Source organism: Delphinus delphis, chromosome 2 (assembly GCF_949987515.2).
Source record: "Delphinus delphis chromosome 2, mDelDel1.2, whole genome shotgun sequence".
Classification (NCBI taxonomy): domain Eukaryota; kingdom Metazoa; phylum Chordata; class Mammalia; order Artiodactyla; family Delphinidae; genus Delphinus; species Delphinus delphis.
In genome coordinates this window covers 103,610,393-103,622,951 of record NC_082684.1, presented here as the reverse complement: position 1 = coordinate 103,622,951, position 12,559 = coordinate 103,610,393, and the positions used below count along the sequence as shown (strand labels likewise).

The 12,559-nt window shown below is 38.1% G+C and overlaps 1 protein-coding gene across 2 annotated transcripts in view; it reads left to right on the top strand.

The window, feature by feature from the left end:
- The window catches only part of EFL1 (elongation factor like GTPase 1), a 136,859-nt gene that overhangs the window by 42,151 nt on the left and 82,149 nt on the right, over positions 1 to 12,559 (top strand). For both annotated transcript variants that reach the window (XM_060005337.1, XM_060005338.1), the window contains exon 15: positions 8,667 to 8,805. In XM_060005337.1, the coding sequence (XP_059861320.1) occupies positions 8,667 to 8,805 (139 nt within the window). The remainder of the gene's footprint in view (positions 1 to 8,666; positions 8,806 to 12,559) is intronic.

Sequence of the window (12,559 nt, the reverse complement as noted above, 5' to 3'; positions counted from 1 at the left end):
ACCTGGGAGCTTGTTAGAAATACAGAATCTCAGGCCCCACCCCAGACCTGCTGAATCAGACTCTGCATTTTTTTTTTAAACATCAACCTTATTTCTTTTTGAATTTTATTTTATCTATTTTTTTATACAGCAGGTTCTTATTAGTTATCCATTTTATACTTATTAGTGTATACATGTCAATCCCAATCTCCCAATTCATCCCACCACCACCACCCCCCACCCCCCCAGCCACTTTGTCCCCCTTGGTGTCCATACGTCTCTACATCTGTGTCTCTATTTCTGCCCTGCAAACCAGTTCATCTGTACCATTTTTCTAGGTTCCACATATATGCTTTAATATACGATATTTGTTTTTCTGTTTGACTTACTTCACTCTGTATGACAGTCACTAGATCCATCCACGTCTCTACAGATGACCCAGTTTCGTTCCTTTTTATGGCTGAGTAATATTTCATTGTGTATATGTACCACTTCTTCTTTATCCATTCGTCTGTCGATGGGCATTTAGGTTGCTTCCATGACCTGGCTATTGTAAATAGTGCTGCAGTGAATATTGGGGTGCATGCGTGGTTTTGAATTATGGTTTTATCTGGGTATATGCACAGTAGTGGGATCGCTGGGACATATGGTAATTCTGTTCTCAGTTTTTAAGGAACCTCCATACTGTTCTCCATAGTGGAGAACAGAAATTCCCACCAACAGTGCAAGAGGGTTCCCTTTTCTCCACACCCTCTCCAACATTTGTTGTTTGTAGATTTTCTAATGATGCCTGTTCTAACTGGTGTGAGGTGATACCTCATTGTAGTTTTGATTTGCATTTCTCTAATAATCAGTGATGTTGAGCAGCTTTTCATGTGCTTCTTGGCCATATGTATGTCTTCTTTGGAGAACTGTCTATTTAGGTCTTCTGCCCATTTTTGGATTGGGTTGTTTGCTTTTTTAATATTGAGCTGCATGAGTTGTTTATATATTTTGGAGATTAATCCTTTGTCTGTTGATTCGTTTGCAAATATTTTCTCCCATTCTGAGGGTTGTCTTTTCATCTTGTTTGTAGTTTCCTTTGCTTTGCAAAAGCTGTTAATTTTCATTAGGTCCCATTTGTTTATTTTTGTTTTTATTTCCATTACTCTAGGAGATGGATCAAAAAAGATCTTGCTGTGATTTATGTCAAAGAGTGTTCTTCCTATGTTTTCCTCTAAGAGTTTTAGAGTGTCTGGTCTTACGGGTAGGTCTCTAATCCATTTTGAGTCTATTTTTGTGTATGGTGTTAGGGAGTGTTCTACTTTCATTCTTTTACATGTAGCTGTCCAGTTTTCCCAGCACCACTTATTGAAGAGAATGTCTTTTCTCCATTGTATATCCTTGCCTCGTTTGTCATAGATTAGTTGACCGTAGGTGCGTGGGTTTATCTCTGGGCTTTCTGTCCTGTTCCATTGATCTATATTTCTGGTTTTGTGCCAGTACCACATTGTCTTGATTACTGTAGCTTTGTAGTATAGTCTGAATTCAGGGAATCTGATTCCTCCATCTCCGTTTTTTCCCTCAAGACTACTTTGGCTATTCGGGGTCTTTTGTGTTTCCATACAAATCGTGAAATTTTTTGTTCTAGTTCTATAAAAAATGCCATTGGTAATTTGATAGGGATTGCATTGAATCTGTAGATTGCTTTGGGTAGTATAGTCATTTTCACAATATTGGTTCTTCCAATCCAAGAACATGGTATCTCTCTCCATCTGTTTGTATCATCTTTAATTTCTTTCATCAGTGTCTTATAGTTTTCTGCATACAGGTCTTTTGTCTCCCTAGGTAGGTTTATTCCTAGGTATTTTATTCTAGGAATGCAAGAGATTTCTGTGCATTCATTTTGTATCCTGCAACTTTACCAAATTCGCTGATTAGCTCTAGTAGTTTTCTGGTGGCATCTTTAGGATTCTCTATGTATAGTATCATGTCATCTGCAAACAGTGACAGTTTTACTTCTTCTTTTCCAATTTGTACTCCTTTTATTTCTTCTTCTTCTCTGATTGCCATGGGTAGGACTTCCAAAACGAATAATAGTGGCAAGAGTGAAATCCTTGTCTTGTTCCTGATCTTAGAGGAAATGCTTTCAGTTTTTCACCATTGAGAATGATGTTTGCTGTGGGTTTGTTGTATATGGCCTTCATTATGTTGAGGTAGGTTCCCTCTATGCCCACTTTCTGGAGAGTTTTTATCATAAATGGGTGGTGAATTTTGTCAGAAGCTTTTCTGCATCTATTGAGATGATCACATGGTTTTTAAGATATTGTTAAAGATGGTGTATCACATTGATTGATTTGTGTGTATTGAAAAATCCTTGCATCCCTGGGATCAATCCCACTTGATCATGGTGTGTGATCCTTTTAATGTGTTGTTGCATTCTGTCTGCTCGTATTTTGTTGAGAAGTTTTACATCTATATTCATCAGTGATATTGGTCTGTAATTTTCTTTTTTTGCAGTATCTTTGTCTGGATTTGGTGTCAGGGTGATGGTGGCCTCCTAGAATGAGTTTGGGAGTGTTCCTTCCTCTGCAATTTTTTGGAAGAGTTTGAGAAGGATGGGTGTTAGATTGTCTCTAAATGTTTGATAGAATTCACCTGTGAAGCCATCTGGTCCTGGACATTTGTTTGTTGGAAGATTTTTTTTTTTTTTTTTTTTTTTTTACAGTACGCGGGCCTCTCACTGCTGTGGCCTCTCCCGTTGCGGAGCACAGGCTCCGGACGCGCAGGCTCAGCGGCCATGGCTCACGGGCCCAGCCGCTCCACGGCACGTGGGATCCTCCTGGACCGGGGCACGAACCCATGTCCCCTGCATCGGCAAGCAGACTCTCAACCACTGCGCCACCAGGGAAGCCCTGTTGGAAGATTTTTAATCACAGTTTTAATTTCATTGCTTGTGATTGGTCTGTTCATATTTTCTATTTCTTTCTGGTTCAGTCTTTGAAGGTTATAGCTTTCTAAGAATTTCTCCATTTCTTCCAGGTTGTCCATTTTATTGGCAAACAGTTGCTCGTAGTAGTCTCTTAGGATGCTTTGTATTTCTGCAGTGTCTGTTGTAACTTCTCCTTTTTAATTTCTAATTTTATTGATTTGAGTCCTCTCCCTCTTTTTCTTGATGAGTCTGGCTAATGGTTTATCAATTTTGTTTATCTTCTCAAAGAACCAGCTTTTAGTTCTATTGATCTTTGCTATTGTTTTCTTTGTTTCTATTTCATTTATTTCTGCTCTGATCTTTATGATTTCTTTCCTTCTGCTAACTTTGGGTTTTGTTTGTTCTTCTTTCTCTAGTTCCTTTAGGTGTCAGGTTAGATTGTTTACTTGAGAATTTTCTAGTTTCTTGAGGTAGGCTTGTATAGCTATAAACTTCCATCTTAGAACTGCTTTTGTTGCATCCCACAAGTTTTGGATCATCGTGTTTTCATTGTCATTTGTCTCTAGGTATTTTTTAATTTCCTCTTTGATTTCTTCAGTGATCTGTTGGTTATTTAGTAACGTATTGTTTCTCCTCCATGTGTTTGTGCTTTTTACGTTTTTTTCCCTGTAATTGATTTCTAATCTCATAGTGTTGTGGTCAGCAAAGTTGCTTGATATGATCTCAGTTTTTTAAAATTTATTGAGGCTTGATTTGTGACCCAAGATGTGATCTATCCTGGAGATTGTTCCTTGTGCACTTGAGGAGAAAGTGTAATCTGCTGTTTTTTGGATGGAACGTCCTATAAATATCAATTAAATCTGTCTGGTCTGTTGTGTCATTTAAAACACGTGTTTCCTTATTAATTTCCTGTTTGGGTGATCTGTCCATTGGTGTAAGTGAGGTGTTAAAGTCCCCCACCATTATGTTACTGTTGATTTCCTCTTTTATAGCTGTTAGCAGTTGCTTTATGTATTGAGGTGTTCCTGTGTTAGGTTCATATATATTTATAATTGTTATATCTTCTTCTTGGATTGATCCCTTGATCGTTATGTAGTGTCCTTCCTCATCTCTTGTGACATTCTTTATTTTAAAGTCTATTTTATCTGATATGAGTATTGCCACTCCAGCTTTCTTTTGATTTCCTTTTGCATGGAATATCTTTTTCCATCCCCTCACTTTCAGTCTGTATGTGTCCCTAGGTCTGAAGTGGGTCTCTTGTAGACAGCATATATATGGGTCTTTTTTTTGTATCCATTCAGCAAGCCTGTGTCTTTTGGTTGGAGCATTTAATCACATTTAAGGTAATCATCCATATGTATGTTCCTATGACCATTTTCTTAATTGTTATGGGTTTGTGTTTGTAGGTCCTTTTCTTCTGTTGTGTTTCCCACTTAGAGAAGTTGCTTCAGCATTTGTTGTAGAGCTGGTTTGGTGGTGCTGAATTCTCTTAGCTTTTGCTTGTCTGTAAAGCTTTTGATTTCTCCATCGAATCTGAATGAGATCCTTGCTGGGTAGAGTAATCTTGGTTGTAGGTTCTTCCCTTTTGTCACTTTAAATATGTCATGGCACTCCCTTCTGGCTCATGAGAGTTTCTGCTGAGAAATCACCTGTTAACCTTACGGAGTTCCCTTGTATGCTATTTGTCATTTTTCCCTTCTTGCTTTCAGTAACTTTTCTTTGTGTTTAATTTTTGCCAGTTTGATTACTATGTATCTCGGCATGTTTATCCTTGGGTTTATCCTGCCTGGGAGTCTCCGCGCTCCCTGGACTTGGGTGGCTATTTGCTTTCCCGTGTTAGGGAAGTTTTCGACTATAATCTCTTCAAATATTTTTTCGGGTCCTTTTTCTGTCTCTTCACCTTCTGGGACGCCTATAATGCGAATGTTGTTCCATTTAATGTTGTCCCAGAGGTCTCTTAGGCTGTCTTCAGTTCTTTTCATTCTTTTTTCTTTATTCTGTTCCACAGCAGTGAATTCCACCATTCTGTCTTCCAGGTCACTTATCTGTTCTTCCGCCTCGATTATTCTGCTATTGATTCCTTCCTGTGTATTTTTCATTTCAGTTATTGTATTGTTCATCTCTGTTTGTTCTTTAGTTCTTCTAGGTCTTTGTTAAACATTTCTTGCATCTTTTCTATCTTTGCCTCCATTCTTTTTCTGAGGTCCTGGATCGTCTTCACTATCATTATTCTGAATTCTTTTTCTAGAAGGTTGCCTATCTCCACTTCATTTAGTTGTTTTTCTGGGGTTTTATCTTGTTCCTTCACGTGGTACAAAGTTCTCTGCCTTTTCATTTTGTCTATCTTTCTGTGAATGTGGTTTTCCTTCCACAGGCTGCAGAATTGTAGTTCTCTTGCTTCTGCTCTCTCACCTCACAGTTCCTGTGGATTAGGATTCCAAGTACAGCTTATCTAGTCCTGCTTAGGGTCTCACAAAGCTGCAGTGAGAGTGTTGACTGAGTTGTATTCTCATCTGGAGGCTTAGCTGGGGAAGTATCTGCCTCCAGACTTCCTTAGGTTGTTGGCAGGATTCATATCCTTGTAACTGTGAGCCTGAGGGCCCCAGATTCTTTTGGCTGCTGTCAGCTCCTAGAGGCTCCCTGCAGTTTCCTGTCATGTGGACTCTTCCAGCCTGGATGCTTACTTCATCAGGCCCGAGAGGAGACTGTACAGTGAATTTACTGGCAAGACAGAGTCTTGTGTGACCTGAGGTCATCGTGAGAGTGACATCCCATCACCTTTGCCATATTCCCTTGGTGAGAAGCAAGTCACAGGCCCCACTCACACTGAGGGGGAAGGGATTGCACAAGGAGGTGAACACCAGGAGGCAGGGATCATAGGAGGACCGCCTTTAGTCTGTCTGCTCCATCCTTCTGTTGCTTTTCCCTATAGTTTTACAACCTGTGTATACATTACTAAAGAATATCCTGTTTGTGTACTTTGTTTAAATGGAATCTTACTGTAGTTATTCTCCAGTTTGCTTTTTAACTTAACATTGTGAGGTAAATTTATGTTGATGCTTATCCTGTAGTTCATTTATTGTTCACTGCTGCATTGTATTTCATTATAGAAATATTTATCCATTTTCCTTTGAATATGTATTTCAGCTGCTTTCCTTTTGTGCTAATCGAAACAATGCTACATTGAATATTTTTGTACATCTTCCTTGTGCATATTTGCAAAAAATTCAAGGTAATATGCCCATAGTGGAATTGCCTGTGTGTATCTTCAGCTTAACTGGATAATTCCAAATTGTCTTCCAAAGTAGTTCTGACCTACACTCCCAGCAGCAGTGTTTAACAGTGCCGGTTATTCCGCGTCCTCTCCAAAATTTGGTATTGTCAGACTTTTAATTTTTGCTAATCAGATGGGTATGATATGATGTTTTGTTATGGTTTCAATGTACATTTTCCTTATTACTCTTTTAACATGTTTAGTGGTCATTTTTGTTTTCTCTTATGAAGGTATCTCTTTGGGTCATTTGCATAATTTTCTGTTGTACAATATATACTTTTTAATATTGGCTTTTATATATTCTGTATATTAATTTTGTATATTCTTCTGTGTATTCTGAATACTAATTCCTTGTCATTTTTAAGTTTTGCAAATTCCTTCTTCAGTTTGGGACTTGTCACACTTCTTATTTAGTGTCTTTCAGTAGACAGTAGTTCTTAATTTTAATGTAGTTGAATTCATCAGTCTTTCCCATTATGGGTTTTATTTTTTGTAACTTGTTTAAGAAAATTAAAATTATGACTACACTGAAGACACAAAATTTTCTGTTTTCTTCTAAAGTTTAATGTTTGCCTTTCATGTTTAAATGTTTAAGTCAGTGTTTGTATTATATATGGTATGAAGAAGGGATCCAATTTGATTTTTGTCCGCATACAAATAACCAGTTGTTCCAACACCATTAATTGAATAATTCTATCTTTACCCACTAATCCTCTTTGTCAATTCTGTAATAAATCAAATTTCACATGTACATTGGTCTGTTTCTGGAGTATTAGACTTCATCTTTTCTGTTTGTCTGTCACTGTCTCTATTCAGTGTTGTCTTCTTTTCTACATGTTTTGACATCTAAAAGGCCAAATTCCTCTACCTTGTTTTTCTTTGTATCTCGTTTATTCCTAACTCTCTACTCTTCTCTATAAACTTTACAGTCATCTTGTCAGGTTCCATGAAAAGTCCTGTGGAGACTTTGGTATTGATTTAAATCAGTACATGTATGGCACTAGTCAACATTTTGCAATGCTGAATCTTTCTATCCATGAATGTATTAGGTATAGCTCTTCACTTATTTAGGTCATTGAAAATGTTTTTTATTAAAGTTTTATCATTTACTCTATAAAAATCTTTAATCACTTTTGTTACTAATTCCTAGCTCTCTTATATTTTGTTGATATTGTAAAAGTTACTGTTTTAAAAATATATATTTTTTCTGTTGCTGATTTATAGACATACAGTTAATTAAGTTTTGTATATTGGTCTGTGGCCATCTTGCTAAATTGTCTTAGTAATTATAATTCATCTGTAGTTTGCTTTAAGTGAATGATCATACTGTCTATGAATAATTCTGTTTCTTCCAATTTGATCCTTATGTTTTAAATTTCTTCCACCCTATCTTCAGAGCTCCCCTACAGAGTTGTCACTGAGTCAGAACATGTACATTTAAATGTATCAGGTGCCTGAAAGGTCATCATTTTCATGAAGTTTCCAGGTCTACCCTAACACATTATCTTCTCCCTCTCCTCTGAGATTTCATGAATTTACTTGCCTGTACTGCTTTTGTGTCACTCACTCTAGGTTTGCAGTGGTAATTATCTTTGTATATGTTATGTCTCGGACGTTTTATTCTCCTCCTGGCACTGGCACAGTGCCTTGGGCCTTTCGGTATCAAAGATAAGTTGGTTCCTTGGTTGAAATGCTTTCAGGGCACTTGCATTTATATGGAGATCACTGAATAATTCGAGACAATATCTTGAATAATTTGAGACAGTATCTCCATAAGAATAACTGTGATGTAGGGGGAATTCATCAATCTCTTACCCCTGTAGCATATCTTTGCATGTGAGTGTGCTGTGTCTTCTCATGAGTCCCTAATATTTCACAGCATGCTCTCTTCCAGATGAACGGTGTAGGATATAATATCAATAGCAGTTGTTTGGCCATTACATGGCATGTCTATTACGTCTAACTGCTCTTCCAGAGTTACTCATTTTCATCTTGCTCAGCATTACCACCAGCCCTTGTTGAATGCTTAAAGGATATTATAATAAGATTATAATTGACATGACATTATAATAATATTATTACGATTTTAAGTGGTAATAGTAATAATGAGCGTTGAAATAATAGCATAGTGGTCACCAGAACTGGTGTTTGACATGGTTCATGTAAATACTAGCAAAGGGCTATGGGGATTTTTGTTTGTTAGTTAATGTGGTGCTACCAGGTCACAACAGAATTTATATTACTTAGCCGTAAAGCTTATGATTATGTGGAATTCTTGACAATTTTTGAATATTTGAGAGGTTTCACTATTTCAGAATTTATTCATAAACTGAGACTTATTTTTGTATCATGCCGTTTCAGATTTACATGTTTCAGGTTTACATGCAATATGACTGCACTATATCTTACTTTTGAATAAAGTAACTTTGTAGGTATTAACTAATCTTTTTATTTGATGCCTTCTAAGTTATCTTCCTTTATTTATTTTACTTTTTTGCCTAGGTGCCATTAGGCTTCTCAGCTCCATTAGATGACCTTCCCCCGGTCCCCCACATGGCATGCTGTACCCTGGAAAACCTGTATCTTCTGATGGGAAGGGAACTGGAAGATCTAGAGAAGGTACCTCCAGGAAATGTGCTAGGTAGGGTGGTGCTATGTATTATATCTGTAGTCCATTCCGAGAGATTACCTGTCATACAAACTAAGTGAAGTCTTCAAAGGAAATGGCTTTGACCTCGTTTTTGGTTTGTTTATTTTTGTCCGGTGCCCTTAGGCTTTAACTTAGTGCATTTGAGTAATTAGCATGCATAACAATAGCTTGCTGTAAATTATGGTAGTTCTACTTTAAAAAAAGTAATCTGTGAATGCTCTGTCCTAAGCTGGGGTTCTATTTGCTTGGGAGCAAGAAGGAGAATTCCTGCTCACATTAAAGTCAGTCTAGATGAACAAGACACTTCTGGTTCTAAATTATCGGAAACTATTCTGATGTAGAGGTCTATTTTCTCGCAATATTTTTTATCCATTGAATGTTGCTTTATGTTATATATCCATAAGTACTCCTCCTTATCTCCATAATGTTTATTACTTGCTTGGCTTCTGCTCTTTGTGTGCAGAATTCACATTTTAAGGTCCTTAGTGCAATCCTAAAGACTTAGCCTAAGGAATGTCCCTTGGATCATCACAGGAACCTGAGTGTGTTGTGGAATGTTGTATCCCATTCTGAACCCTTAGGGTCCTTGTCAGCTATAGAGCTATTTATTGGGTGATTGCTTGGGCTGGGGATTCTTTTTATGTTTTAGAGAAATGATCTAGACTACTGGTCCAGAACAGCTGGATTTTGTCCACTTCAGTCCAGGAAATATGCCAAAGCATTCTGACGCTCCCTTGCTGAGACACATTCTTTCTTAAGTTTTTTCATTCCTTTTCTGTTGTTGTTTTGTGCTTTTGGTATGCAATTAGTAGAATTCCTAGCTTCTCATCAGTATTACCCATTCTTTTCACCCCTTTGGAAAATGCTATTGAACCTTAACAATTGATATAACTTTATGAGCTTCCGTAGCCAGAAAAATATTTTATCAGGAAGGACATGGGAAGATGAATGGAAAACACCCTAGTTTTGTTTATAAGCCTTCCTTGGGATTACTGTATTTCTCTTGATTCAATTAATTTTGTTTCTTAAATGGAAGGTGAGGTGGAAGATGTCTTAACACAATGTTCAAGTGAAAGAAAAGGTATTGAATAAAGGGTTGAGTGAATGGCTTTTATAATATCCCCTCCAGTTAAGGCTCATTGTTTGTGCTCTTTCCCCAGTAGAGATTAGGAACTTGACATGCAATAGTTCTGGTTTCCTTCTTTCTGTTTCTAGATTTCCATATGCTGTTCAGGACTGAGGTCAGCTAGGTTATAAGTAGGGAAACCATCTCTCTTTCATCTGCCTCCTAAGGCAGCCCTTAACGCTGCCATCTGCTACAGGAGACCTACTACAAGTTAAAACTGTCTTCGTCTTGGAGAAAAGAGACATGCCTCATTCTCTTTTACTGATCTTTTAAAACATTTTGAGGGGCTTCCCTGGTGGCGCAGTGGTTGAGAGTCCGCCTGCCAATGCAGGGGACACGGCTTCGTGCCCCGGTCCGGGAAGATCCCACATGCCGCAGAGCGGCTGGGCCCGTGAGCCATGGCTGCTGAGCCTGCGTGTCCGGGGCCTGTGCTCCGCAACGGGAGAGGCCACAACAGTGAGAGGCCCGCGTACCGCAAAAAAAAAAAAAAAAACATTTTGGGGTGGTGCTACGAGCTAGGGTGGTGGAGGTGATTAAACATTCATTTACCAAATTCAGTGATAAAAAAATAACATAGACGGACACCCAACTTTGGGACAAAATGGATTAAGGAGAAAAGCCAGATTTATTTTGTTTAAGAATTAGGATTGTAAGCTTCAGGTAACCAAAAAACCAACTGCATAGTCTTAAACTTCACTCAGTAGGAGGTTTAAGATAGAGGACAGAGAGTTGAGGGCTGATGGGTTGGTTCTCCTATGTCATCAGGGAGCCAGGTTCCTTGTCTTTGCCTGTTTGCAATCCTCAGCGTGTGGCTTTTGTCCCCATGGAACCAAGATGGCTCCTGCATCTCCAGGAATCACATCAACATTCCTGGCAGGAAGAGGGCACAAGGGCCAAAGGCCTTCTCATAGCACTGATGTTTTTATTTGGGAAGAAATGCCCTCTTAGTGACCAATGTATATATCCTCATTTCTTTGTAATTTTGTCATATGATCACCCCTAGCTGCAGTGGAGGCCAAGGATTGAGTCTCTTATAGTCTCTACAATTAAGGCAAGGGATATTGGGGTTGTGAATGGCTTTTGAATAGCCAGTCCATACTGTCAGCCACATTTCCTCCACATTGCCCTGGTGTTGCCTGAGGCCCCTTCATTAAGGTTCTGTTTCTTTACATTAAGGAGGAAGATAGTCTTCCAGAATGATTATAAATGTAACATTGAAGGGGTTGGAATCCAGCCAACCACTTTGACTTACCTTCTAAATTGAAGCAGATAGTAATTGTTTTCCTTCTATTAATCCAAATCTAATGGAGCCCCATGCCTGACTAGAGAACATGAGTATACCAAAATTCTGGTCATAGTTTTGCCACTAACTAGTTATATGGCCTCAGGCCAACTGTATAACCTTTCTGGTCCTCAGTTTTGCCACGTGATTTGGACTAGAGTAATTTTTACCAACATTTCTAATAGTAAAAATAGAACAGCTACTTTAATTTCTTTTTCTTAGAAGACTATTTATGGACTCCCAGGGCTTTTGTTATATGTATCACATATTCTAAACTTTAAGGACAGAACATTAAATAGCATCGTATGGATACATTTTATTGCTGTAGCTGTAAAATGTAAACAAAATCATATTTTGTACATCTTGTTTGTAAAATACATGCATACAAATGTAAAAATAAAGTACAAACAAAATTCAAGTTTAAAATTGCCATTATATTATGGCAGGTTGACATTTCAGTGAGCATGGAGTAAGATACAAATTCTTAGTACTTTTGTCATGAAAATCTTCCCTGGTTTACGTCAGTATACCACTGGTTGAAAAAGTCCTGAACTAGATTATCTCCAGGGTTCCCTCAGGCTTTAACTTTTCAGACTTGTGTTTTTTAGAGAAAAATCTTATTTTAGTTATTAGGATATTTCCCTTCCTAGTATTTCTTAGAAGGAACAGTACATTTTTGATATGGTTACTTGGTTGGGTTGAGAACCCATTTCAATAGCTCTATCAGAACATCTTGAACTAGTTGCTAGCCTGAGAGTCAGAATTACCTTTTGTAAGGCAAATTTCACTTGTTTATTGATTAAAAAACTGGAGCATATGTAGCAGTAGTAGCAGTTTCATAAGCCAGGTGTTTAATAAAAGCAACCTTTCAAAGCTAGGAGTAAGTTTAAGGCAGGACAGAGGAAAAGGCCAAGAATTCTGGTATGTTAAGAGGTGAGCAGCAAACAGAACAAGAGAAAGCTAATTGCCAACAGGGGTAACACATGCTGGGATTCTAGCTCTCAAGTTTCTATGTCAGCACTGTTGTTGTTTACTTAAAACAGGTTTGTCTTCCTGTGGCAGGGGTTGGGCAGGGGGTGAATGGAAAGAATAAGTTGAGTGGCTGAAGGTGGTTGAATTAATCTACATGTTCCAATTATCTGTTGCTGCATAATAAACCACCCAAAGCCTAGTGGTTTAAAACAAAGGCACTTGTAAATTTTTCATGAATCTGCAATTTGGACATGGTTTGGTGGGACAGCTTGTCTCTGTGCCACATGGTGTCGGTTGAAGTGCTCAAAGCCTGGGCGCTACAGTTATGTGAAGGCTCTTTTCACTCACTTGTCTGCTGTTTGATG